Source organism: Eschrichtius robustus, chromosome 2 (assembly GCF_028021215.1).
Source record: "Eschrichtius robustus isolate mEscRob2 chromosome 2, mEscRob2.pri, whole genome shotgun sequence".
Taxonomy (NCBI): domain Eukaryota; kingdom Metazoa; phylum Chordata; class Mammalia; order Artiodactyla; family Eschrichtiidae; genus Eschrichtius; species Eschrichtius robustus.
The window spans coordinates 178,584,638-178,611,039 of NC_090825.1; the positions used below are offsets into that span (position 1 = coordinate 178,584,638).

Here is a 26,402-nt window from a genome sequence, read left to right on the forward strand (position 1 = left end):
TCACTCAGCCATGAAAAGGAGTGAAGCACTGACACTCCTTACGACATGGATGGACCTGGAGAACACGATGCTCAGTGAGAGAAGCCAGGCAAAAAAGGACACACGGTGTGTGATTCCACTGATGTGAAACGTTCAGAACAGGTCTCTCTATATATTCCCAAACCATTGACTTGTACACTTTAAACAGGTGGACTTTATGGCATGTAAATTGCTTTTTTTTTTTTTTTTTGGCCGCGCCTTGCGGCTTCTGGATTGTGGGAGTTTAGTTCCCCCGTCAGGGATTGAACCCAAGCCCTCGGCAGTGAGAGCGCGGAGTCCTAACCACTGGACCGCCAGGGAATTCCCTGTAAATTACTTTTAATAGAGTTGTTTAGAAACGCAAAAACCTCCCTGGGCTCTGAGCCTGTCTTCCCATGCTACCCAAGAGGGGAGGGGCCAAGATCACCGTCCAGCGCTACGCCCCCGCCCCGGTGGGGAGGGGGTTTTAGAGACAGGAGAGGCGACCCTGACGGGGATCTGCGAGGCCGGACCAGACGCGCGTGCTACGCCCCTGGCCACCTCGCTGGGGCTGGCGCAGCTGGCATTCACGGAGCGCTCGCTGTCCGCCCGCCACCTGGCGTGGGCTGCACAGTAACTTTGTTCCCACGACAGCCACGTGGGTTGGGGGCCGTGTCCCCCTTTTGCAGAAAACCGGGCTTCGGATGCCTTGTTAGGCAGCGAAAAGAGCCGGGATTGGACCCTACGCCCACCCCTTGGGCTTCCAGGCCTGGCGCGGGGAGGATGATGTCTCGTCCTTCCTAGTTCTGGTCCAGTCAACTTAGCTGCTCGGATGGTACCCGGACCCTCGCCGGCCCGGCCCCTTTAAGAGGGGCGTGGCTTCGCGGCCGGCGGGAGCCGGAGGAGGCCGGAAGTGCGCGTCACGGGCCTGTGGGGCGGGTCCGCGTGCCAACCGGAAGCGGAAGTGGCCGCTGGGCCGCGGTGGCGGGTGAAGCCTTTCCCCCAGGTGAGGCGGCGGTCGCCCTGGGAGCTTCAGCGGGAAGCTGGGGCATGGGTGGAGACGGAGGCTGAACCCCCTGGCCCTGTGCTGTTCGGCCCTGGGAGGAGCGGGGCAGGGCGCGTTTCGCCGGGAGCGGGGTTCCGGAGCGCGTGTAGGTGTTCGCTGGGCGGCAGGAACGACCCGGTCCACGCTCCCTTCTCCCACCTGCAGGGATGGGCTCCAAGGCCAAGAAGCGCGTGGTGCTGCCCACCCGCCCGGCGCCCCCCACGGTGGAGCAGATCCTGGAGGACGTGCGGGGGGCGCCCGCCGAGGACCTAGTCTTCACCGCCCTGGCCCGGGAAGGTAGGGGGAGCCCAGGTCGGGCAGGGGAGAGGCTGCCCAGAGACCCCAGCAGGAAGGGGCGGGGGAAGCGCCTGGCTGCCTTTAAGACATACTGGCAGAGTTAAGTAGTCAGGACGGAGACTGTCTGGCCCTGCAGTGCCAAAAATACGTAGGTCTGGCCTTTTGCAGAAAACGTGTGTCCACCCCTTGTTCAGAAGGTGGAAGCAGATGAGTGGCATACAGTTGTAGGGTGAATTTTGTGTTCCACTCTGTGAGGTTTGTTTATTCATTCAACAAACCTTCATTGAGAACCTGTTGTGGGCCAGGGTCTAGTCTAAGCACTGAGGTGGATAGGTGATCAAAAAAGATGGAAATGCCTGGGACTTCCCTGGCGGTCGAGTGGTGAAGACTCGGCGCTTCCACTGCAGGCGCCACGGGTTCGCTCCCGGATCGGGGAACTCAGATCCCTCCTGCTGCGCGGCGCGGCCAAGGGCAAAAAAAAAAAAAAAGGTGCCTGCCCTCGGGCCATTCTAGTGGGTAGAGACATTCAATATGTAAGACTTGTGGGACGATAGAAAGTGAGAAACGCTTTGGGGCTTTGTTTTTTGTTGTTGTTTGTTTGTTTTTGGTTTGTCTTTGTGTCTTTTTTTAAAGTTGAAGTATAGTTGATTCACAGTGTTCTGTTAACTCCTGATGTACAGCAAAGTGACTCAGTTATACATACATATACATTCTTCTTCATATTCTTTCCCATTATGGTTTATCACAGGATATTGAATATGGTTCCCTGTGCTCTAGAGTAGGACCTTGTTGTTTATACATTTTGTGTATAATAGTTTACATCTGCTAATCCCAAGCTCCCAATTCGTCCCTTCCTCGCCCCCCCTCCCCTTTGGCAAGCACAGTTCTGCTCTCTATGTCTGTGAGTCTGTTTCTGTTTCGTAGATAAGTTCACTTGGGTTGTTTTTTTTCTTTTCTTTTTTTTTTTTTGGCCATGCTGTTCGGCATGTGGGATCTTAGTTCCCCGACCAGGGATCGAACCCACGCCCTCTGCAGTGAAAGTGTGGAGTCTTAACCACGGGGCCACCAGGGAAGTCCAATTTGGGTCATATTTTTTTATTTTTTAAATTTTTAAAATATTTATTGATTAATAAATATTTATTGAGGATATATGGTGTACTGCTATAACGTGAATGGTATTTTGTGGTTTTTTTTAAAATTTATTTATTTTATTTTTGGCTGCACTGCGTCTCCGTTGCTACATGCGGGCCTCTCTCTAGTTGCAGCAAGTGGGGGCTACTCCTCGCTGTGGTGCGCGGGCTTCTCACTGAGGTGGCTTCTCTTGTTGCAGAACATGGGCTGTAGACGCGCGGGCTCAGTAGTTGTGGTGCACGGGCCCAGCCGCTCCATGGCGTGTGGGATCTTCCTGGACCAGGGCCCAAACCCGTGTGCCCTGCATTGGCAGGCGGATTCTTCACCACTGCGCCACCAGGGAAGCCCTGGGTCATATTTTAGATTCCACATATAAGTGATATATAGTTTCTGTCTTTCTTTTTCTGATTTATTTCACTTAGTATGATCATCTCTAGGTCCATCCATGTTGCTGCAAATGGCATTATTTCATCCTTTTTATGGCTGAGTAGTATTCCAGTGTGTGTGTGTGTGTGTGTGTGTGTGTGTGTGTGTACACACACACACACCATATCTTCTTTATCCATTCATCTGTTGATGGACATTCAGGTTGTTTCCATGTCTTGGCTATTGTAAATAGTGCTGCTGTGAACACTGGGGTGCGTGTGTCTTTTTGAATTAGAGGTTTTTCTGGCTATATGCCCGGGAATGGGATTGCTGGTTCATAGGGTAGCTCTATTTTTAGTTTTTTGAGGGGCCTCCATAGTGTTTTCCACAGTGGCTACACCAACTTACATTCCCACCAACAGTGTAGGAGGATTCCCTCTTCTCCACACCCTCTCCAGCATTTATTGTTTGTAGGCTTTTTTTTTTTGGCTGCGTTGGGTCTTCATTGCTCTGCGCGGGCTTTCTCTAGTTGTGGCGAGCGGGGGCTGCTCTTCGTTGCAGTGCATGGGCTTCTCATTGCGGTGGCACGGGCTCTAGGCACGCGGGCTTCAGTAGTTGTGCCTTGCAGGCTCAGCAGTTGTGGCGCACGGGCTTAGTTGCTCCGTGGCATGTGGGATCTTCCCGGACCAGGGCTCAAACCCGTGTCCCCTGCATTGGCAGGCGGGTTCTTAACGACTGCGCCACCAGCGAAGCCCCGTTTGTAGACTTTTTAATGATGGCCATTCTGACTGGTGTGAATTGATACCTCATTGCGGTTTTGATTTGCAGTTTTCTAATAATTAGCGATGTTGAGCATCTTTTAATGTGCCTGTTGGCCATCTGTATGTCTTCTTTGAAGACATGTCTGTTTAGGTCTTCTGCTCATTTTTCGATTGGGCTGTTTTGTTTTTTTGATTGAGTTGTATGAGCTGTTTGTATATTTTGGAGATTAAGCCCTTGTCAGTCGCATCATTTGCAAATATTTTCTCCCATTCCATAGGTTGACTTTTCGCTTTGATGGTTTCATTTGCTGTACAAAAGCTTGTGAGTTTGATGAGGTCCCATCTGTTTATTTTTGCTTTTATTTCTATTATTCATTTATTTATATATTTTTGGCTGCGTTCGGTCTTTGTTGTGCCACATGGGATCTTCGCTGAGGCACGCAGGCTTCTCTCTAGTTGTGGCGCATGGGTTCCAGGGTGCATGGGCTCTGTAGTTTGCAGCACATGGGCTCTAGTTGAGGCGCACGAGCTCAGTAGTTAGCGGCATGTGGGATCTTAGTTCCCCCACCAGGGATCAAACCCTCATTCCCTGCATTGGAAGGCGGATTCTTTACCACTGGACCACCAGGGAAGTCCCAGTTTTGCTTTTATTTCTGTTGCCTTGGGAAACTGACCTAAGGAAATATTGGTACCATTTATGTCAGAGAATGTTTTTGCCTGTGCTGTCTTCTTGAAGTTGTATGGTGTCATATCTTACATTTAAGTCTTTGAGCCATGTTGAGTTTATTTTTGTGTATGGTGTGAGGGAGTGTTCTAACTTCACTGATTTACACACGGCTGTGGGACAACTATTATTTTTCTTAATAGTAAAAGAAAAAAAATTCTGATCTTTGTTCCATGTGGCCACATTTCAAGGGCTCAGGAGTCCCTGGTGGCTCAGCTGTAGGGCGTTTCCATCACTTGGAACGTCGTGTTGGACGGGGCAGCCCCAGGAACAGGAGCTGTATTTATCCCTGGCCCGCGGCTGGGTCTTCAGAGGCCATTTGAGCCCCAACTTAAGGATCCTGGGCCCAGTTACCCCATGAGCAGTGCCGGGGCCACTTGAGGGCGAGGGGCTTCCCCTGTCGGCCTGTGTTCACGTCTAGGGCCATACCTGGCCTCCGTGTGCACTGTCTGGCCTTTCCCACCTTGTTACTAAAGCAGATAAAGTGATTTTTAATTAAATGCCAGTGTTTCTGGGCCTGTTTGTAGACAAGGGGACCAGGCAGAGCGGAGAGGACCTTGACGTGTCTCCAGGTGGCCCTGAAACCTGTGCTTTTCCTGCCCTGGTCCCCCCCCCCCCCCCGCCCCCCGCCACGCCCTTTAGGAAGCGTGGTCATTGGGAAATGTGCGTCCACGCCCTCCGGGCCTCCTCCCACCTCCCTGATTGCTGAGAGCACAGGTGAGGCCGGCCGGCTCATGGTCAGGGTCAAGGCCCTTTCCAGGAGCTGGAGCCCACCCCCAGGCGGGACGGAGGGACGGTGGAGTCCGGCCTTTTCTGTGACCTGTCCCCTTCGGTCCACTGCTTTCTTTGGGGGGTAAACTGAGTCCCCTGTGTGGCCAGCGGGCAGTGATGCTGCCGTGTCCTGTCCCCAGACCCCCCAGCCCCCTCTGGGAGGGCCGAGGACACTGAGGCCCAGCGGGAGCAGCTCTACCAGCAGAGCCGGGTCTACGTGGCCACGAACCAGCGGCTGTGGCATGCGGGCGCCCAGCTGAAGCAGCAGCGCGAGGAGCTGCGGCGGGCACGCGAGGAGCTGGAGCAGGAGGTCAGCCACATGGGCCAGGTGGCTCTGCCGGGCGCCGCGGCCGCCACCTCCTTGGGCTGACCCGGCTCCCCGGGGCCTCGGGGGCTCCACTCGACACCTGGCCCGGCGCACCTCACCTGACACCTGGCCCCTGGTCCCGGAACCAGGGTCCAGGCTCTCTGTTCCGCGGCCTAGGCATGCCTGGCACCCAGAGACCCTGGGGGACACAGCCTGCCCAGGGGGTAGGGCTGCCTCAGCCAGGCACAGGCCCCTCCCCGAGGGTGGGGTCGGGGTTGTGCGCATGCCCCTCGCCCTGAGGAGCCCCGACTGGACTTCCTGCGGGGCCCAGCCCCCGAGGGCCCTCCGTCCATCCTCCCTTCCTTCCTCTGGCGACCCTGCTTCACTGCCCCCCCCCATCAGGCTGAGCTGGTGCCGTCTCCGTGTGAACTGGGGGTCCCAGGGGTCCCAGAAGAGGGTGAGGAGTTCAGTGTCCTCCCTGACGCGTGGTGGCTGAGGTTATGTGAGGAGCTGTGGCCCCCCCAGGGCCCTCGCGGTGGGTGCCACCCCTCAGGGCCCCCGGCACTCCGACCCAGGGCCTGGGCGCTCCCCCAGGGCACCTGTCTGTCCATCAGCTGTGGGGTTCTGTCACACGGGGGCGCCATGAGAGGACGTGGTGGTCAGTCCACTGCCTCGGGCCATCACCCAGCTGCCCTCCTGTCCGTGCACCTTGGTCTGCGGACAGGTGGGTGGTGGGGCAGGAGAGGATCTTGAAAAGGGCATCACCCTAAAAAACCATCCCATGAAGACCAGAGAAGCAGTAGGCCGGCGGGAGGTGGCCCCGGGGCCAGGACCGTCGTGGATGAGCCCGAGTCCCTCCGATGAAATCCCCGTGTGTAGCTGTCTGAACAGTGCCCCGATGGACCACTCCTTTGCAGGGTCCCCGGAAGCTCGGGGCAGTGCTGGGACCCAGCACGCAGGGCCCTGACAAGGGAGACCCTGCGCATCCCAGGAAGAAAGAGTGTCTGCTTCACCCTGAGAGACCCCAAAACTGGAGACTTGACCTTGGAGGCCCAGGTGTCAAGAACGTGCGGGCTTGCCTCTAGTGGCAGCAGTGGACGCCAGGCTGCCTCCTCCAGGGCGCGCTGGCTAACAGCGGGCCCTTGGGGTGAGCTGCTTCCCCTCTCCCTGCCCTGCCTGGCCTCCGAGTGGGGCCACCTGTCTTTGGGGCACTGTCCACCCTCCGGATCCCCCTGGCATCAGGCAGAGACACTCCACTGACTCCTGCCGGGTTCCTCCCCCCTGCGCCTGTCCTGAGCGCTCTCCCTGCACCCCCGGGTCACGCTGGGGCTCAGCCCTCGGGCGTCCCCTCGCGTCCTCGCGGTTGTGGGGAGCGAGGCTCTGCAGGCGGCACGTGGACCCCCACCCCGGCTTGTCCCCTCTGGAGACGGGCGCAGGCAGTGTGGAGCGCAACTCAACAGCTGTTTATTAAAGGTGCATGTGAGACGCCTGGTTCCGTGGCCTCCTTCCGCCAGATGATGGCTTTACGGTTGGGGGGACGGGATGGGACGGGGCTGTACATATTTACATGTGTCCGGTGGCACTGCAGACCCAGGAGGGAGACGCAGGGTGGAGGGGGAGCCTAGACCGCTGGGCTCGGGCTGCAGCCGGCAGGGTGGCCAGGGGTCAGGTGATGCACCGAATCCAGAACCCAGCTCGTGGGGTCCGTCTGCCCCTGGGCCAAGGTCCGGGAGTGGGTGCCCCGTGTCCCCTCAGCGGGTGGCCGGGCGGCGTCCTGAGGGCTTCAGACTGTGGTCCTCCAGCTCCTGCCTCAGACGACTGTCCAGCAACCGCCACTGCCTTCCTCCAGGAAGCCCATCTTCTCAGGGCCCTGGGCCCCCACTGGCCTCATGGGCTGGGTGATGAGGTGTGGCTGGCCCCGCTGCAGGGGTTGGACAAGGCAGAGGTGGCTCTGACAGGATGGCCCCGGCCTGGGGAGAGAACGCCTGGGCCAGACAGAGGGCAGCGGGGGCGGCCGGGGAGGGTCCTCTGCCCCCAGTCACGGTGGCCGCGCTGCTCGCCGAGAGGTAGCTCTGGGAGTTCGCCCCACGGCCCACGTGGGGAGACAGGCACACAGCGGCCAGAGCGCCACCTGGGTCTCCCAGTGCGGGGGGCTCCCACCCCACCCCTCACGGCGGGGCGAGCTGGGGTGGGGCTCCCTTTTCCAGGGGAGGCTGGCCCGTGGTGGTGGGGGGCAGCATCCTTCAGCCCCCATATCTGAGAAGGCGCTCGGAAGACCCCCCCAGCCCCGCCCTTCTGGCTACTGAAGGGGACTGGGGGCCGGGGGCGGCCGGTTTCTGAGACGCGTCTGATCCTGATCCGCCAGGGGGCCGGGTTCCTGGCACCCTGCTCAGCCCCCGGCCTCCTCCACTGCTGCCGCCGGCTGGCCCTCCACAGGAGGGGCACGTGATGCAGCCCTTCCCTCGTGCTGCGTCCAGGCCCTCAGGCAGAGTCCTGGCGCCTGTCCTGCAGGACGGGTGTTGGGTGTGAGGGAGAGGTTGCAGCGAGTCTGTGTGTCTCAGCGGCGGAACGGTGTCCGAGGGAGAGGAGGGGCAGTCGGTGGCGCCCGGGGTGGAGATGGGGCCCCTCCAGCACCTCCTCTTGACTCAGCCTTGCTCCCCCTCCTCCCAGAGAAAGGACGGACGCCGGCACAGGGTTCCCCGGCCCCAGGAGCAGCTCTGCGGGGCGACTGTGACTGCATATCCGCGGGGCGGCCGAGAGCAGCCCCGCCCAGAGCCGGGTTCTGCAGGGAGGCGGTGGGTGGCTCTTCCTGCCAGGTGTGCCGGGGCTCCCCCTCCGCCTCCTCTGGGACCAGCTCCCTGCAGCACCTGTGGGCTCCAGGGCCTCCCACTCCGAGTCCCACAGCTGTGCTGGACCTCAGGGAGGAGGCCGTGCCCGCACGGAGCCCACAGATCCAGGGCTTCCCGCGTCGCAAAGGAGATTGAGATCGAAAAGGGAAAGGCCGGGGGCCGGGCGGGCGCCTGCCGGGACGTCCTCCCTTAGAGTGCAGTCCAGGCCCGGCGGCGGGGCGGTTAGCCGGGCCCCGGCCTCCCCTCGGTGCCCCGCCCGCCTCGGCCAGAGCCCTCGCGGCACGCCTGCCTCTCCGTGTTCCTTACGAGGGTTGCGGGGGTGCTGTGTCCAGACCACCCCCGGCCAGTCCCGGGGTGCTCCAGGCTCCCTACACTCGCAGTCTCCGGTGGGGCCCCCTTTCTGTGGGGCTCAGCCACGCCCCTCCCCCGTGCCCCACGCTGAGGCTGAACAGGCCGACGAGCCGGCTAAGCCCTCGTAAACAAGTTACTCAGCCTTGCCCGTAATTACAGGCTTCCTGCTGCGCCTGCTCTGCCACGGTTGCCTGCCGCTGCCCCCAGCTGGCAGGCTCCCGTCCCCCACGTCGGCGGGCGGGCACTGTCACCTCCCTGCGGCTCCCCGGAGGGTAGGGGAGGGGGTGTGGTGCTGATGCTGGGCCCGGTGGGGCCAGGAGCCCAGGAGGGCACTGCCGAGGACAGCCCCAGCCAGGAGCGCGGTCTCCGCGTGGGGGCCTGGCTGGGACGGCGCCCCCGTGGGCGCCCCCTGGCGGGGACGTAAGGTCCACCCTGCAGCTCACTTTCCTTGCGGAGCCCCCTGGGCACGGAAGCAAGCGTCTACGCAGTGAGTGTGGGGCCCGTACGGGCAGGGCAGAGGCTCAGAGGGCGGGGGCCCGGGTGGGCAGGCGGGTGCTGGGACCACCCTCGGGGCAGCCAGACGGCCCTGGGCCGGGAGAGGACGTTCTGGAAGGCCAGCCCCGGCCACTATCCCAGGAGGCCGGTAGGGACGGGGGCGGGGGCTTTCTCCACGGCAGAGTCAGTGGCGGCTGCCACCATGGGGCTGGGCACGTAGTTGAAGGGGGGGACGCGGGCGGAGCGGCTGGGGGAGCCGTGTCGGCTGGCGGGGACGAAGGGGCCGGGGGCGGGCGCCTTGGCGGGGCCCGGCCCGTCCACGTCGCTGCCGAGGAGGAGGGAGGGGGGGCCGCCGGTCGTGGCCTGTGGGGTCGCCCAGCTCTCCAGGCTCGGGGACGTGCTCGAGTTGGTCTTGGCAGTCGCGAAGTCCTCGGTCTGGACCACGGCGTCGCTGGTCTTGCGCTGCGGAGGGCCTGTGGGGCCGTCCTCGGGTGAGGAGCCCAGCAGGGGCAGGGCGCGGGGGGGCAGCGTGCTCCGCAGGATGTGCGGGACGTCCTCGTCCCGGATGCGACGCCACGTGGTGCCCGGCGCGGCCTCCCCAGTGCTGCTGCAGGGCGCGTTGTCCGCCACAGGCCCAGGGGCGGGGGCGTCGGGCCCGCGGGCCACACTGATGTGAGGCAGGGAGGCGTAGCGCTTGACCGTCTCGGGCCGCGCGGCCGGCGTGCGGACCGGCAGGCGAGACGGGCTCTCAGAGCTGGTGCGCCGGGGCAGCCGCTCGCCCGGGCCGGGCCGGGCCATGGGGAGCCGCTGGGGGGCCGGAGCCTGCCGGGGGGCCCCCCGCAGCTCATCACAGCGCGAGGAGCATAGGAAGACGGCGGGTAGCGCGGGCCGGCCACGGCGGGGCAGGCTGGCCTGGGCAGCCGGGGTGGCGGCCTGGGCGGCGGACAGTTCGGAGCGTCGGCGGCGCAGCAGGCCGGGCGACTCCTTGATGAAGGTCAGCTGCCGCCGGAAACCGGAGCGGTCGGAGGCCTCGCTGCCGCTGGAGCGGGCGGAGGCCACACGAGCCAGCCCCGGGCGGCCCCCTCGGGCCCTTGGACCTGGCTCCGGGGCTGCCCTGGCCAGGGGTGGCGGCCCCCGCCTGGCGGGCCTCTGCATGAAGGGGATCCGCACGGGCGACTTCTGTGTCTTGTGCTGCTTGGCCAGCAGGGCCCGGGCGGGAGTCTTGGTTGCGGGGGAGGCCCCGGGGCCAGGCAGGGGTCCTGCAGCCTGGACGGCGGGGGGTGACCTCCTCGTCAGAGGCTGGGAGGCCGGGGAGGTCTGGGAGGAGCTCGACGAGGGGGTCTTGGCGAGGCGGGCGGGTGGCGTGGCGCTCCTCTGAGGGGGGCTCAGCGCCGCCAGCTCTGAGATCTTGCCAGGTCGGTGCAGGCTTCGAGACCGCTGCTGCCCGGGGCCTGGGGTTTTGGCGGGGGCTGCTGGCTGCACTGGGCTTGGGGCTCCCGTCTTTCTCGGCACATTGCGGGGCCCAGGGGCACCTTTGGGCTGGGCCCGGGTGGCTGGGCTGGGCATGTAGATCACCGTCCGTCCCCGGAGCACGGCTGGCACCCCAGACGTGGCCTTCTGAGTGCCACGTGGCTTCTCCAGGTCGCCGCTGCGCTGGGCCAGAGCCCTGTCCCGTTTCTCTGGCCGCATGGCACTGCCCGCCTGGCCCTCTGCCCTTGGCCGTCGCCCCTTCCTGTGCAGGGGAGGCTGCAGGGTGGAGCCCACCGACTGCCCTGAGGCAAAGGACAGAACGGAGTCGGACTCAGAGGAGGCCTCGCGGGTGGCCGCCGCCGCTGCCTGGTGTAGCCACGTGACGATGGAGTTGGCCCCCTCCTGGATGGCACGCCACTCGACGCTGTCCAGGTCTGAGGCGTGGTCCGAGCCCGCCGCCTCCTCACTGTGCTCCCGGGGCCCCTCTGCTGGCCTCTTCTCCTGCTGCGCCGCTCGGGACTGGCGGCACCCTGGGCCAGACACCTGGGGCCGGCGTCTGGGCATGGCTGAGCCAGTGCAGCGCCGGAGCAGCTCTGCCTCGGCCCGCGGGCGGGGGGCGCCGTCCCGCCTGCCCCCGCGGCCTGGGTCCTTGGTGACCCCTGGCTCGCGGGCTCGGGGCCGGCTGGCCGTGCGGTCAAAGGGTTCAGGCTCGCTCAGGGAGCTGGCGGAGGAGCTCAGGGAGTAGCATGGTGGCGTCTCATCGGCAATGAGGCTGGGCTGGCCCCTGGCGGGTGGCGCGACCTTGGGCGCAGCAACCTTGGGCGGCGCGACCTTGGGCGCAGCAACCTTGGGCGGCGCGACCTTGGGCGCGGCCTGCACCTCCTTCCTGCCACCAGCCAGGGACTCCCTCTTCACCGCGCGGGGGATCGCAGATGCCCGCCGCGGGGGTGCCACTGCCGCTGCCGCGGACGGCTCCTCGTCTGAGTCGTTGCCGTAGAAGCAGTACACAGCCTCCTCGGTGGGCGTCGTGAGGCACAGAGATTGCAGGGCCCCGTCCCCACGCGCCCGGCCCGGGCGGGAGCTGTCCCTGTCCCTGCAGGCGCTCGGGGGCCTGCAGAGGGGCAGCTCGAGCCCTGCGCGGCTCCTGCCAGCCCCCCGGGGCTGCTCTGTGCTCCGGCCCGTGCCCCCCGCCCTGTGCCGGTGCCCGGCGGGCTGCCTGGTGGGGGCGGCACGGCCTGCAGCCTTCTGCCCCTGCGCAGGCCCGCCGTCCCCGGGGGGTCCCTGCAGTGTTTCCTCGCTGAGGGAGGTGGCGCTGGAGAAGGTGACTGGCGTGCCCTCGGCCGAGTCGGTGCAGGATTCATCCTCCCGGGCTGGGGCGGGCACCAGCATGTAGACGGGCACAGGCAGGGTGCGGCGGCCAGGCACCAGTGCCGAGGCCACCTTGCGGAGCCGGGCGGGCACGGCCCCACCCAGGCACTCGCGCAGCAGCTCCAGGTCCCGGTCGGTGGATGTTGGCCCTTCGAGGCGGCCGCCGGCCTCGTCCCGCCGGCGGTGCCCGGGGCCCACGCCTCCCCCACTGCTGCGCTCGGGGCAGGCCGGGGGCAGCAGCCGCAGCTCCACGTCCTTCTGCACGTAGAGCTCGTGCAGAGCCAGCGCACTCAGGCTGGAAGCACATGAGAAGTTCTCGTCGGGCTTCTCCACAGTGAAGCGCACGCTGCCCGCGTCCAGCTCGGACGGCAGCCGGCAGCGCTCCCGGCAGTCGGCGATGTCCAGGAAGCGCTTCACGTAGCTCTCCCACTGCAGGCTGAACTGGGTGGCCTCACGCTCGCCCGGCGGCGCGGGGGCCGGCGGGGGCGTCTTGCTGCGGCTCGGTGGCATAGTCTGCCCGGGGCTGTCAGGAAGCTCGCTGGGGCTGACTGTGCCGCTGCCCAGCCCGCTGCACGGGTCGCTGGCGACGGAGCTGGCGATGGATGGGCTCTCGAAGCTGCCCAGCGAGCTGACCGAGCTGCAGCGGCTCAGCACCAGTGGCGTCTCCTGCACGCAGTTCTCGGACGAGCTGGACGGCGTGGCGTCCTCCACCCCCAGGCCCCGGCCCCGCTGAGGCACCGGGATGGCCATGGGCAGGGAGGCGGCCCCCGGCCCCTGCCAGGCCCCGTCCAGCCCGGCCTCACTAGGGCCGGCCTCCTCCAGCCCCTCCAGGGACGAGTCGCTGTCGTCCAGGTCCCCGGCCTCACTGGGCCCTGGGCGGCCGGCCGAGGACAGTGAGGACAGGGAGCTGCAGCGCGACAGGCAGAGGGGTGCCTTCTCCGCCGCCAGCTTCTCGGGCACCTTGTTCAGGTCCTCTGCGGGCAGCCAGGCCTGTTTCCGGGCCCTGGGGGCCAGGGACCCTGCGCCCGCCCTGGCGGTGCCCTCAAGCAGCGGCACGTGCTGGTAGGTGGGCGACAGCTTGATGGTGCACACGCGGGCATCTGTGGCCGCGGCGTCCCGGGCCTTGGGCTCAACCTGGCCGCTGGGCAGGTTGAGGTCAAGCCGGCTGGGCCGCGCCTGGCCGCACAGGGGTCCCTCGCAATGCTCGGCCAGCGCGGCCAGCGGGTAGGGCCGCGAGTGCTCGCGGGGACAGTGCCCGTCGCTGGTGCTGCCGCTGTTAAGACTGTCGTTGGAGAGGCTGGCGTGGGCCGCCTTGAGCCGCGGCAGTGGGTGAGCCCGGCCGCCGGCCTCTCGCCGCCCCGCCTCGGGCCCCCGGCAAGGGGAGCAGGAGTGCGCGCGGCCCTCCCGCGGGGCCTCCTGCCCGGGATCCCCAGAGCTGAGGCTGAAGCTGTCGTCGGACGAGGTGTGCAGGGCCGAGATGTCCTCCACCAGCCGGTCGATGCGCGCCACTGCCAGTGCCAGCTTGGCCTTGGCCCTGGCTGCCACGGCTGCCTCCCCGCCGGCCTCCTTCTCGGACTCCAGGCCGCCCCGGCGGGCGGGCGGGGCGCGGGCCAGCGCCTGGCCCTGCAGGAAGGGGCTGCCCAGGAAGAGGGGCAGCACGGCGGGGCTGGCAGGCTCGGCGGTGGCGGCGGCAGCGGTGGCCAGGGAGGGTGCGTCGTCATCATCGAAGCAGCCCGAGTCAGAAGCGTAGTCCTGGGCCAGGCCGTCCAGGTGGCGCAGGGGCGGCAACGGCTTCTTGGAGGCGGCCTCGGCCTCGGGCAGGCCCTGCTTCTCCAGGTGGTCGAGCGCCTGCGCCAGGTGCCGCGCGTCCAGCGCAGCCTCCAGCGCCCGCTGCTTGCGCACGTACAGGCTGGGCGCACAGGCGCCGGGGGAGACGGCGGTGGCCGCCGCCTGGTACTTGGCGGGCCGGTGGGCCAGCAGGTTGCGCAGGGCGGCGGCGCTGCCCATGGCGATCATCTTGTGCTTGGAGTGCACCAGGTTGCGCAGCATGCCCACGGCGCCCAGGTCCCACAGCAGCTCCTGGTCGCCGGCGCTGCGGGCCGACAGGTTCCAGAGTGTGCCGCATGCGTTGCTCACAATGGTCAGGCTGTGCGACGTCAGGTGCTGCAGCAGCGTCTGCAGGCAGTTGTGGTCCCGCAGCACCTGCCTACGGGGGCCCGAGGGGCGAGGAGGGGCGGGAGGGGCGCGTCAGGCCCCCCGCCCAGCTCGGACCCCAGCCCGCCGGCCGCCCGCCCGCCGGCAGTACTGTGGCCACGTGGGGCAAGTCAGAACAGAAGGTGCCCAGGTAACTTTGAATTTCAAAGGAAGGGATACATTTTTAGTAAAAGCATATCCCAAATATTGAAGGCGCTGTACTTGTGTGAAAGCTTTCATTCATTGATGTCAACGAACTATTTATGAAACAATACTAATGTATTAATATTACTTATTTAAAATGAAATTTCATTAAAACCATCTCATTTTATTTCTTTAATTTTTATTTTACATTGGAGTACAGCTGATTTACAGTGTTGTGTTACTTTCAGGTGTACAGCTAAGTGATTCAGTTATACATATACACGTATCCGTTCTTTTTCAGATTCTTTCCCCATTTAGGTTATTACAGACTATTGATTGGAGTTCCCTGTGCTACACAGTAGGTCCTGTTGATTACCTATTTTATGTATAGTACTGTAGAGTATAACTCATTTTAGGGCACCTAAATCTTGTGATATTTGGGACATACTGAAGATATATTTCTGTTTGCTTTTAAAAATACTAAGTATTGTTTCTTAATTATTGGCCTTACTAGTAAATAAATGTTTTATTTTACATGGTAAGATCTTTGGCACAAGTATCCTCCCATGCAACATTCAGGAATATACTAAAGATAGTATTTTTAAAAGAAGACAAAAATCTAAGTATTGTTTGTTAAATTATTAGCATTATTAGTAAATTGATGTTTTATTTTAATTGATAAAGTCTTTAGCACAAGCATATCCCATGCAGTATTTAGGATATGCTTTTTAAAAGTTATGTGTTTTCATACATCTGAAGCATTATTTATTAGTAGTATTAACAAATAATTTTATTTATTTTAATAAAGAACACATTTTTACTATTATTTAGAAAATAATGCATTTTTATTTTAATAATTTAAAATTCAGTATATCCCACGCAATATTTGGGATATACTTATACTTTTTAATAGCTATGTATTTTCATACCTTAGAAGTATTACTTATTATTAATGTTACCTAGTAGGTAATAAATATTTATGCTAATGAAGAATAAGCATTTATTTATTAATATTGCTTAGTGAATAATATTTTAATAAAGAACAAGTATTTATTATTAGTATTATTTAGAAAATTATGTATATTTTTACTAAGTTAATTTAAAATTTAGTACAAGTATATCCCGTGCAGTGTTTGGGATGTATTTATACTAAAGTAAACAGAAATCTCAATATTGTTTGTTATTAGCATTATTAATAAATTAATGTTTTATTTTAATTGGTAAAATCTTTAGCGCAAGTATATCCCATGCATTATTTGGGATATACTTATACTTTTTAACGGTTACGTATTTTCATACGTTAGAAGCATTACTTACTGTTAACGTTACCTAGTAAGAAGTAAATATGTTAATGAAGAATAAGCATTGTTTACTACTTAGTGCATAATAGTTTGAAAAAGAACAAGCATTATTAATATGACTTAGAATGCTACGTATATTTTTACTAAGTTAATTTAAAATGTGGTACGAGTATATCCCAGGCAGTATTTGGGATGTATTTATACTGAGAACAGTCAGCGACCGGGGATGCATCGGGCCGACCCATTCGCAGGAGGACGAGGCTCGGCTCCCCGTGGTTCACCGCAGAGGGGGAGCCGCCTCCGCCACCCCAGCTGCTCCCGGGCTCCACCTGCCCAGCGCCCTCCCCCGCGCCCCCGGCTGACCTGTAGTCCTCGCGGGTGGCGATGAGGCTGGACACGTTGCGCAGGATGCCGCCTCCGCTCTCGATGATGGCCAGCGAGTTGCTCTGGCACTTGTAGGTCAGTGTGCTGACCAGGAAGCCCAGGGCGCCGTCCACCTGGCAGATGGCGGCCTTGTTCTCCGTGCTGTGCGCCGAGAGGTTCCACAGGGCGCTCAGCACGCTCTTCAGGGTGGACTCCTGGGCGCGGGGCAGGAGCAGGAGGGGGTCAGTGGTGGGGGCCCCAGCCCCGCCCCACCCACGGGCCCTCTCCCTCGAGGTGCCAACACAAGGCACCCCAATGCCTTTTCGAGTAGAAGTCAAAAGTAACACAGCCGGCCACGGCAAGATCTTTTGAGTTGCCGGGTTGGAAGCCCCTAGCCTGGACCCGCTGCCAGGTGGCGGGTTGTCCGTCTGGCTTGACTTCCCCCCAAGGTGGCGAGCTCGCCACCTGCTGCCAGTGCCTCCCGGCCACGTGGAGCCGTGGCCCCCGCCACCCCGCCCGGTGCCCACCTTGGAGGCTCGCAGGACGCACTGCATCAGGGCCGTCATGCTGCCCACCTCCCTCAGCACCTTCTTGCTGCTGATGTCCGCCCTCCAGGACAGGTTGCGCAGGATGCTGGACACCACCTGGGCGAGTGCAGGGCAGGCCGTGTGGGCCCGGGCCCGGCTGCCAGGGTGCCTCGCAGGGCCCACGCGCAAGCCCCACGGCGGCAGGTGGCAGAGCCCAGGGGACGCCCCCCACCACCCGGCAGCACCGCAGCCTCCCGGGTACCTGGTGCAGCTCCTCACTCTCGGACGCCAGCTGGGCCACGATGGCCTCCATGCAGCCCCGGCGGGCGCACAGTGCGGCCTGTGGGGCGACACGGGAGTCACGCCATGGCGGGGGCACCTCCCGCGTTGACTGAGCACCTACTATGTGCTAGAGCTCGAACCCCACCCCCCATCTTCACCACCACAGGGGAGGAAGAGCACTCGCCCTGTTGCTCTGATGAGGAGACTGAGGCTCAGGCAGGCGCAGACACCCCGCCCAGGCCCAGAGGCCCCCGCTCCACAGGGGCAGCAGCAGAGGGGCCAAGAGGATGGCGGCCCGGACCCCGGGCCTCAGTCTCCCCGCCTGTCCCCGCCTCTCAGTGCTGCTTCGAGGCGGGGAGGAGGCCAGCGGGGCTTAGCCTGGGCGATGCTGGCCCGCCCGCCGGCCCACCCAGCCACCTTGTTGGCGACGTCCCCGAAGGTTAGGTTGGTGAGGGTCATGCCGGCGTATCGGCGCAGGGCCAGGTTGAGGGGGTCCCGGGTCATCTTGTGCATCTCATAGTCGACCTGCAGTAACTCCGCCACAGCCTGCAGCCCACCTGTGGGGACACGGCAGGGCTGGGGGCAGGTGGGCACCCCCCACCACCCCGCCTGCCCACCTCCCAGCCTCTGCCCGCGCAGCTCACTCTACCTATACGCCCTCCCCTCCCTCCAATCTGCTCTCCTTAAGCCCACCTTTGAAGCCCAACTCTGAGGACACCTCCTCCAGGCAGCCTGCTGCCTGGCTGGCCCAGCCCCCTGGGTGCCCTGCACCCTCACGCCCGCCTCTTTTCTGCCCTCAGCCCCCAGTCACACTTCGTCCGGCTGCCGGGCCTTTGCACATGCTGTTCCCTCTGCCCGGGATGCTCTTCCCCACTGTTTGCCCAGTTTCCTGGGTCCCCTTCTGCTCAAGAGTGACTTCCTCAGGGAAGCCCCCAACTCCCCAGATGAGAAGCTCCCAAACCATTAGCCAGCAAGCCACTGAGGGCAGGGCTGGCGGCTGTCCCGCTGCGTCCCCGGGACGGACCGGACGGCGTGTGCTCAGGAGCCACTGCTGATGGCCCACACACACGATTTTTCTTTTCCTTTTTTTCCTTTTTTAATTTTTTGGCCATGCCACGCAGCATGTGGGATCTTAGTTCCCCGACCAGGGATCAAACCCGTGGCCCCTGCAGTGGAAGCACGGAGTCTTAACCACTGGACCGCCAGGGAGGTTCCTGCACACACAGTTCTTTACTCACTAGGACAACTGGGTTCTCACTTTACAAAGAGTAAATGGTCGGGACTTCCCTGGTGGTCCAGCAGTTAAGACTCCGTGCTTCCAAAGCAAGGGGCGCCCGGGGTTCGATTCCTGGTCAGGGAACTAGATCCCACATGCTGCAACTAAAAGCCTGCATGCCCCAACTAAAAGATTCTGCATGGGGACTTAACCTGGTGGCGCAGTGGTTACGAATCCACCTGCCAATGCAGGGGACACAGGTTCGAGCCCTGGTCCGGGGAGATCCCACATGCTGCGGAGCAACTAAGCCCGTGCGCCACAACTACTGAAGCCCGCACGCCTAGAGCCCGTGCTCCGCAACAAGAGAAGCCACCGCAACGAGAAGCCAGTGCACCACGACGAAGAGCAGCCCCTGCTTGCCGCACTAGAGAAAGCCCGCATGCAGCAACGAAGACCCCAACACAGCCAAAAAAAATATTTTTAGTTAAAAAAAAAAAAAGATTCTGGGGCTTCCCTGGTGGCGCAGTGGTTAAGAATCTGCCTGCCAATGCAGGGGACACGGGTTCGAGCCCTGGTCTGGGAAGATCCCACATGCTGCGGAGCATCTAAGCCCGTGAGCCACAACTACTGAGCCTGCGCGTCTGGAGCCTGTGCTCCGCAACAAGAGAGGCCCGCGCACCGCGATGAAGAGTGGCCCTCGCACAGAAACGAAGACCCGACACAGCCAAAAATAAATAAATAAAAAAAAAAAAAAAAAAAAAGATTCTGCATGCTGCAACTAAGACCTGGTGCAGCCAAATAAATAATTTTTTTTTTTTAAAGAGTAAATGGTCAGCGGGAGTAGAAGGGAAAGAACCTGCAGGAACCCAAACACACGCAGCCCTTCCCCCTCGTTCAGCAACAGGATCGTCCTCGGGACCCGGGACCGATGAGGCAGTTTTGCTGAAGAGCACACCAGTGGGGACCACCCTGGGGAAGGGGCTTAGCAACACAAACCTACAAACTTCCAAAGCGAACCTGTACGTGTGTGTGCACAGCAGCACAAGTCACAACAGCCAGAAGGTGGAAACAGCCTGAGTGTCCATCACCAGATGATGGAGAAACACACCGTGTCCCTCCACACACGGGGACGTCCCTCAGCCACGAAAAGGGGTGAAGCCCTGACCCTCGCTACCACATGGATGGACCCTGAGAACACGATGCTCAGTGAGAGAAGCCAGACACAGAGTGTGTGATTCCATTGATGGGAAACGTCCAGAACAGGCAGATCCACAGACACAGAGCGTGGGTTCGTCGTTGCCAGGGGCTGGGGAGGGGGAGGGGGACTGAGTAGTTAATGGGGACAGAGTTTCAGTTTGGGAAGATAAGATTAAAAATGGTTAAGACAGTAAATTTTATGTTACATATAATCTACCACAATTTAAAAAAATGTTTAGGGAATTCCCTGGCGGTCCAGTAGTTAGGACTCGGTGCTTTCACTGCTGAGGGCCCGGGTTCAATCCCTGGTTGGGGAACTAAGATCCCATAAGCTCTGCAGCGTGGCCAAAAAAAAAACTTAAAATAAAATTTAAAAATGTTTAAATATGTAATTAGAAGTTGGAGTGGGGAGCTTCCAAAGCCTTTTTGCTTCTTAATCTGGAAACTCCACTCCCGGGAACACACACAAAGGAAAAAAATAACAATAGGGGAAAAGAGGTTGAACTGAACTGTGCGTGGGGCACTTTCACTGGAACTAAGGGGCCACTCAGCTCATCGTGCGTCCCTTGCCTGACTGACGGACACCAGTGACATGCCAGCATTTTCATCTCGGGACCCCTGTACATGCTGAACATTTTTTTGAGGACCCCAAAGAGTTCACTTGGGTTACAGCTCAATAGTCATCATACTGCCACCAACAACAAAACAAACATCCCAATCGAAAAATGGGCAGAAGACCGAAATAGACATTTCTCCAAAGAAGACATACAGATGGCCAACAGGCACGTGAAAAGATGCTCGACATCACTAATTATTAGGGAAATGCAAATCAAAACTACAACGAGCTACCACCTCACACCCGTCAGAATGGCCATCGTTAAAACGTCTACAAATAACAAATGCTGGAGAGGGTGTGGAGAAAAGGGAACCCTCCTGCACTGTTGGTTGGGATGTAAGTTGGTGCAGCCATTATGGAGAACAGTATGGAGGATCCTTAAACAACTAAAAATAGAACTACTGTATGATCCAGCAATCCCACTCCTGAGCATATACCCGGACAAAACTATAATTTGAAAAGATACATGCGCCCCTGTGTTCATAGCAGCACCATTTACAATAGCCAAGACATGGAAGCAACCTAAATATCCATTGACAGATGAATGGATAAAGAAAATGTGGTATATATAGATACAATGGAATATTACTCGGCCTTAAAAAAAGAATGAAATAATGCCATTTGCAGCAACATGGATGAACCCAGAGATTATCATACTAAGTAAAGTAAGTCAGACAAAGACAAATACCATATGATATCACTTTTATGTGGCATCTAAAATATGACACAAATGAACTTACCTACAAAACAGAAACAGACTCATGGACACAGAGAACAGACTTATGGTTGCCAAGGGGGAGGGGGTTAGGGGGGAGGGATGGAGTCGGAGGCTGGGATTAGCAGATGTAAGCTATTATAGACAGGACGGATAAACAACAAGGTCCTACTGTAGAGCACAAGGAACCATATTCAATATCCTGTGATAAACCATAATGGGAAAGAATATAAAAAAAAAATGTATATATAACTGCATCCCTTTACACCTGAAACTAACACAATATTGTAAATCAACTATACTTCAATAAACAAAAAATATTTACCACACTAGAAATGAAAACGGAGAAATCTTTTAACCCCAGAACGCACAGCCCAGCGGTCCTCAGAGTAGGAGTGCCTGGAAAACCCCTCTGAACACACATGCACACGAGAGTGAAAAAGGCAGATCGCATCTTCGTGGAATTATCAACATAGCAGTGAGTGTGCAAGCCTCTTGGAAGGAGCTTGGTAACCTCCAGGGGTCCCTGGACCGGCTGGCAGAGGAAGAACTGCAGACCTGTGCCCTCTTGTAAAATGTCTGCCACTCCAGATGCCCCCCGCCCCAGAAAGGCTGCGCCTGGGCGCTCCCCCCACCCCCACCCCCATTGGGTTTTGAGCGCCCGAGTCTATGTGGCCAGACCACGTGGGACCTTACAGAAGAACCTTTGAGTGCTTTGACCATCTGCCGGGTGAGAAGTAGTGCCTCGTTTGGCCCTTGATATTTCCTTTCCCCATGTTTTGATTACTTTTACGCGGAAAAGATGCTGTAGTACTCCCAAACCTAAAACTTCACAGGGTCGCTCCGCCTCGACCACCCAGTAGCTTCGATTCACCTTTTCTCCTGGCTTCCCGGCCTCTCCCCTGTTCTCTGAGCCCCAGGACCACTAGTGCCGAGAACCTGCCCTGCGCTGAGTGAGGCCCAGAGGCCGTCCAGATCGGGGGTAGCTCCAGCTCGTGGGGGCGGCGAGGGGCACTCACCCAGCTCGTTCATGGCGCGGCGGTATTCCTCGTCGAAGGACAGCTTCATCACGGCGCAGGTGGCCTGGCAGATCTGTGGCTCGATGGGGACCGGGGCTGTGGGCAAGGGGACCGGGTCAGAGCCCTTCCACTGCAGGAAATGTCGCCTGGTGGGTCCCCGCCCCTCCCTGCAGTCTCCACCCTGCAGACCTGCCAAGACCTGGAGCTTTACAAAGTGCTGCCCGCCGGGCGTGCGGGGTTACCCCCAGAGCATCGGCCCCTCTGAAGTGAACAAGGAGGGGCCTGCCTCACCCAGCCTGGTGCTTAGCATCTGATACTAACTTTGTGGGCGGCCCCAACAGCTAGGAATCTCAAACTCTGCCCCCGCCTTTTGAGGGTTAACTACGATCGATCCTTTCAATCAACGACCGTTTCTTGAGCATCTACCTTGTGGCTATCCCTTTGCCAGTCTGTCTTCACAGGTTCCCAGGAGGCCTCAGCCGGCGCGTGGCACAGAGCAGGTGCCCGGCAAAAGCCAGAGGCCGCTGTTACTGCCAGCGGTGCTGCCCTGGCACCCGGGGAGCCCAGGCTGCCGCCCAGCGCCCAGAAGCTGCTCACTCACTCACCGCCGCCAGCGCCGCCGCCCTCGGGCCCGCTGTCCCGGGCCTGCAGCCAGTCCCAGCAGGTCTCACAGTAGGCACGGATCTGCTCGAGCACGTGCAGGACGCGCATTTCCTTGCGCGCCAGACCCTGGTCCGGCTGGGAGAAGACGATGTTGTGCAGCGCTGCGTTGGCGCGCATGCGCGCATCCTTGGCTCCCGGCGCCCCTGGGGTCCCGTTGCGACCCCCAGGCCCGGCCTCGGTGCCGTGCAGGATCTGCAGCAGCAGCGGCAGGCAGCCCGAGCGGCGCATGGCCACGCAGCTCTCAGGTGAGCTGGACATGGCGAGCAGCGTCCGTGCCGTGTCCTCTTGGTCACGCGTCGCCAGCATGGACAGCAGCCAGAAGACCACCTCCACCTGCGAGGGGCAGGAGATGTCAGGGTGGGGAGCCCCGCCTGGCTCACCTGGCCCACCTGCACTCCCCCTGAACGGATGGGAGTCCTATGACCTCAGCCCAGGAGAATCTCTTGCTCACCCCACTACCCTCACCCTGCATCCTCCCGGGGAGCAACACACACACACACACACACACACACACACCCCACTGCAGAGATGCCCCCAGCCCATAAGAGCCAAATGTCCACCCCATCAGCCTCACCAGTACTCCTAGGGGTGGTCCCCTACATCTAAGCCCAGAGTGCCCCCCAAATATACAGAACAGGTATCCACACCCACGCCAGGCTCCGCACCACAACCCAACCTCCCGACTCACTCCAACTCAGGGTGACCCTCCCACACCTGGGGATGCTTTATGGCGGCCTGGAGAGGGAGGGGCCTTCAAATGCAGCAGGGATGCAGGACCCACTTCACTGTGTATCCCAACCCAGCCGGCCGCCACTGTCCCCACCCCGCTCTCAGCATCCCCCCCCCCGGACTCCCCTCACCTTGCTGTTGCCCGGCTGAGGGGCACCATCCTCAGGGTGCGTGGGGACCTCAGCCTCGGGGTCCTCATCCATCGGCATCGACTTCACTGCCAGCAAGGCCTGTGGGGAGAACGCCAGGCCTGCGGGTTCCGCCCAGGGGCACCCCACAAAGCGCCCGCCCCGGCTGCTGATGCCTGCCCTACCCCCATGACGATGTGGCGGGGGCCGCAGACGGATTCCTGAACCCTGGGCAGGGCCCGGGGGTCTCCCTGCTGCCTGGGGCTGTCACCACCCACTAGGGCCCTGACTCCGCCCCTCCTGGTACCTGGGGCTCGGTCTGTTGCACCCGGTCCTGCGCCGACAGCAACTCCTTGTCGATCTGCTCCAGGCGGGAAGCACGGATCTGCGTGGGAGAAAGGGTACACTGAGGAAATCCCACCCCCACCCCCACCCCGGCTCCGACTCCGCCCACACTCCCAATACGGCCCCGTCCCCAGTCCAAATCCTGCCCCATGCTGACTCCGCCCAGTCCCTGGTTTGGCCCCATCCATTGCCCAAACCCCACCCTGGGCTCTGACCCCGCCTCCTCCTTGATATGGCCCACCCATTCTCAACCCTCCCCCCCCCCCCCCCCCCGGTTATCTGACTCCATTCACTTCCTGGCCCCACCCAAGGTCCAACCCTCAAGCCCAGGCTCTGGCCCCGCCCACAGCTTAATCCCCAGGCCATCCCTCCGGACCCACCTATTTTCTGACTTGGTCCCGCCATTTGACTGTCAACGCCCAAGTCTTGTTCGGACTCGGTTCCTCGCACTGGTCGCCCCGTCCCTATCGTTCTGGGACTCTGTCCTCTGAGCCGGGCTCTGTGCTAAGCCGCCTCTGGCTCCGCTCACACCCAGCTCTAACTATGGCTCCGCTTCCTGCGTCAGGCCCCACCCGCAGGAGTCTCTGTCCTCTGATTCGCCCGCAGACATGTAACCCCGCCCATTAACAATATCTGCGCTCCTCCCACAACAATATCTGCGCTCTGATCCGCCCGCTGGTGCATGGCTCCGCCCCAGCCGCACCTGCGCCCGCTGCACCATCTCGTCCGAGGTGCCAAAGCGCTCCTCCATCAGCGAGCGGATGTGCTGGGCTTCGAACTCCAGCTGCTGCCGGATCAGATCCATCTGCATCGAGAACTGCTGGGAGGGGCGGGCGGGCCTCGGTGAGTTGGGGGTGGGGGGCGATACCCGGGCGAGGGCTGGGCCTCCGCTCCGCCCCCCGCCATGGGCGGGTTGGGGCGGGGCACTGCAAAACCCCGGGCAGCTCCGCGCGCTCACCGTCTCCACGTGAGGGAGTTCGTCCAGGCGCTTGGATAGGCCCTGCAGCTGCGAGTAATACCAGAGCTTCTCCTTCTCCTCCTTCTCAATCTCATTCAACAGGAAACACCTGGCGGAGGGCCGGTCGGTGGACGCGGGCTCACAGAGCGGGAGCCGTTGCCATAATGTGTTTGTTTACTCTGATTTTTGTAATCACTTGTGGGGTGCTTACTGGGCGCCAAGTTTAATAGGTAGTGTGGCAAAGTCTCGCCCGTGGTGCCCCCGGCACTGGGGTGGGGATGGAGTGCAGAAATTATTTGAAAGTAAAAAAGGTAACTCCTTTGTAAATCTTGGTCCTCGGAGAAAGGCTCTGAGGAGGCTGTTCTAACACCTCTCGAACACCGGCTAATCTCCCTCTAGCCTACACAGGGCAAACGTCAGGCTCGGATTGCTCCAGGTGCAGTAGAGTCTCCCTTTTCACACCCTGTGAGGAGACACTGCTATTCCCATTTTACAGAGCAGAAGTCTGAGGCTGGTAGGGGCTAGGGTTCTTGCTTGAGGTCAGACAGCAAAGCATGGACTTAACTCCAGGCTGCTCCAGAACTTCCCTGTCTGACCCCACACAACGCAGCCGAGCTGAGCTAGGCACCCAGACCCTGCCTCCTTCTTCTGGCCTCAGGCCCAGGTTTCTTGGGCCGCAGCCCTTTCTCCACAAAGGCCGCCTTGAGTCTCTCTGGCTCCAGGCCTGACTCTGAGCCCTGGCACTGGACACAGCCCTGTTCCTGGTGACGCCTGTGTGTCCAGGACCCCGGGGGACGTCTCCCAGGAGCCTTCCCCTCTGCCAGGAACGCCACCACCACCCCCGCCCTTGTCCTCCAGCTGAGGTCAGTTGGGCCAGGAAAGGGGGCTGAGGCGCCACATGGGGATGGGGCAGGGAGCGGGCAGGGGGGCTCATGAGGTGGGTGGAGCCTTGTGACCACTGCCTGTGGCAAGGTTCCCCACCATCTCACCGTTCCCGGTCCAGTTCCTCCAACAGCTGGATGGTGGCCCGGCTCAGCTCCCCAAAGCTGTCCTTGGAGGGCCCGGAGCTGTGCACCGGACTTCCCTCGGGGGTCCGGGCAGTGGGCTCGGGGGCCAGAGCCGGGGGTTGGAACTTGAGGTTGTACAGGCTGGTGATGTCCATCTGCAGGGCTGGGTGGGCGCAGAGAGAGAGGCTGAGGTCAGCACGCCCCCTGTCCCCCTCCTCCCAGCTCCCTCAGGAAGCGGACCAGGGTTGGCCCCAACGTGCAGGTGGGGGTGGTCCCCAGGCCAGCCCCTCACCTTTCAGCTGCTCCAGCACCTCGGTCTGCCCTGAGGACACCAGCACGCGGGCCTCCTGCTCCAGCTTGCCCTGCAAGTGCTTCAGGACCTCCTGAACATGGAGGCCGGAAAGAGAGCGGTCGGTGGTCCAGCCCCCTGTGAGATGTCCCTGTCCTGCCTGCCCATCCCTGGGCCCAGCGCCCTGGTGTTTGTCCCCGTGACCCGGGTCCACGTCCTCCGCCCAGCCTCCCCTCGCACCTTCATGCCCGACGTTTCTGTCTCCAGCTTGGACAAGTGGCTTGAGTTATCCCGAAGCTCCTGCCTCAGGTGACTGTTCTCGGCCTTCAAGGCCTCCACCTGCCGCACCAGCTGTTCGTAGGGCGCCACGGAGCTCGTCATCTTCAGCTCCTGCAGCGCCTGGGCCCACGGGAGAGAGGGATCATCCGAGGGTCTGGGTAGGGGGCGGCCCTCGACCTAAGTTCCAGCCCTGGGTTGGGTCTCAGGCAGGGGTGGCTGGCGTGGACTGCTGCAGGCGGGATGGTGCTGGCCCAGGGAATCCGGGGGACAGACGGCCTGGCAGGTGGAGTGACAGACATAGGCAGGGACAACGGGAGACAGAGGGACAGAACTGTCGGAGAGGTGGTCAGACAGACAGCTGAACTGACCAACAGACAAGACACAGACAGACACTGGCCCTCACTGTGAAGCTTTTAGACACACAGACGGACAGCTGGCTAGACAGACGGACAGCCAGACAGTTGAAACTGGCAGGGGGACTCGCCAGCCCAATGCCACC

General features: G+C 60.7%; 2 protein-coding genes across 2 annotated transcripts; one reads left to right on the top strand and one right to left on the bottom strand.

Annotated features, from left to right (window-relative positions):
- Positions 1-939: 939 nt before the first annotated feature.
- C2H19orf25 (chromosome 2 C19orf25 homolog) lies at positions 940-6,884 on the top strand. Its single transcript, XM_068537403.1, has 3 exons — positions 940-1,003; positions 1,208-1,339; positions 5,233-6,884. The coding sequence occupies exons 2-3, from the start codon at positions 1,210-1,212 to the stop codon at positions 5,460-5,462; spliced, it is 360 nt and encodes a 119-aa protein (XP_068393504.1). The 5' UTR covers positions 940-1,003; positions 1,208-1,209; the 3' UTR covers positions 5,463-6,884.
- Positions 6,864-26,005, bottom strand: APC2 (APC regulator of WNT signaling pathway 2). The gene is made up of 14 exons (XM_068537404.1): positions 25,865-26,005; positions 25,628-25,718; positions 25,318-25,498; positions 24,329-24,437; positions 24,074-24,190; positions 23,333-23,410; positions 23,029-23,127; positions 22,111-22,501; positions 21,506-21,601; positions 17,160-17,299; positions 16,723-16,800; positions 16,461-16,577; positions 15,934-16,148; positions 6,864-14,138 (listed from the first exon to the last, which is right to left on the bottom strand). The coding sequence occupies exons 1-14, from the start codon at positions 26,003-26,005 to the stop codon at positions 9,227-9,229; spliced, it is 6,765 nt and encodes a 2,254-aa protein (XP_068393505.1). The 3' UTR covers positions 6,864-9,226.
- Between the last annotated feature and the right edge of the window lie 397 nt (positions 26,006-26,402).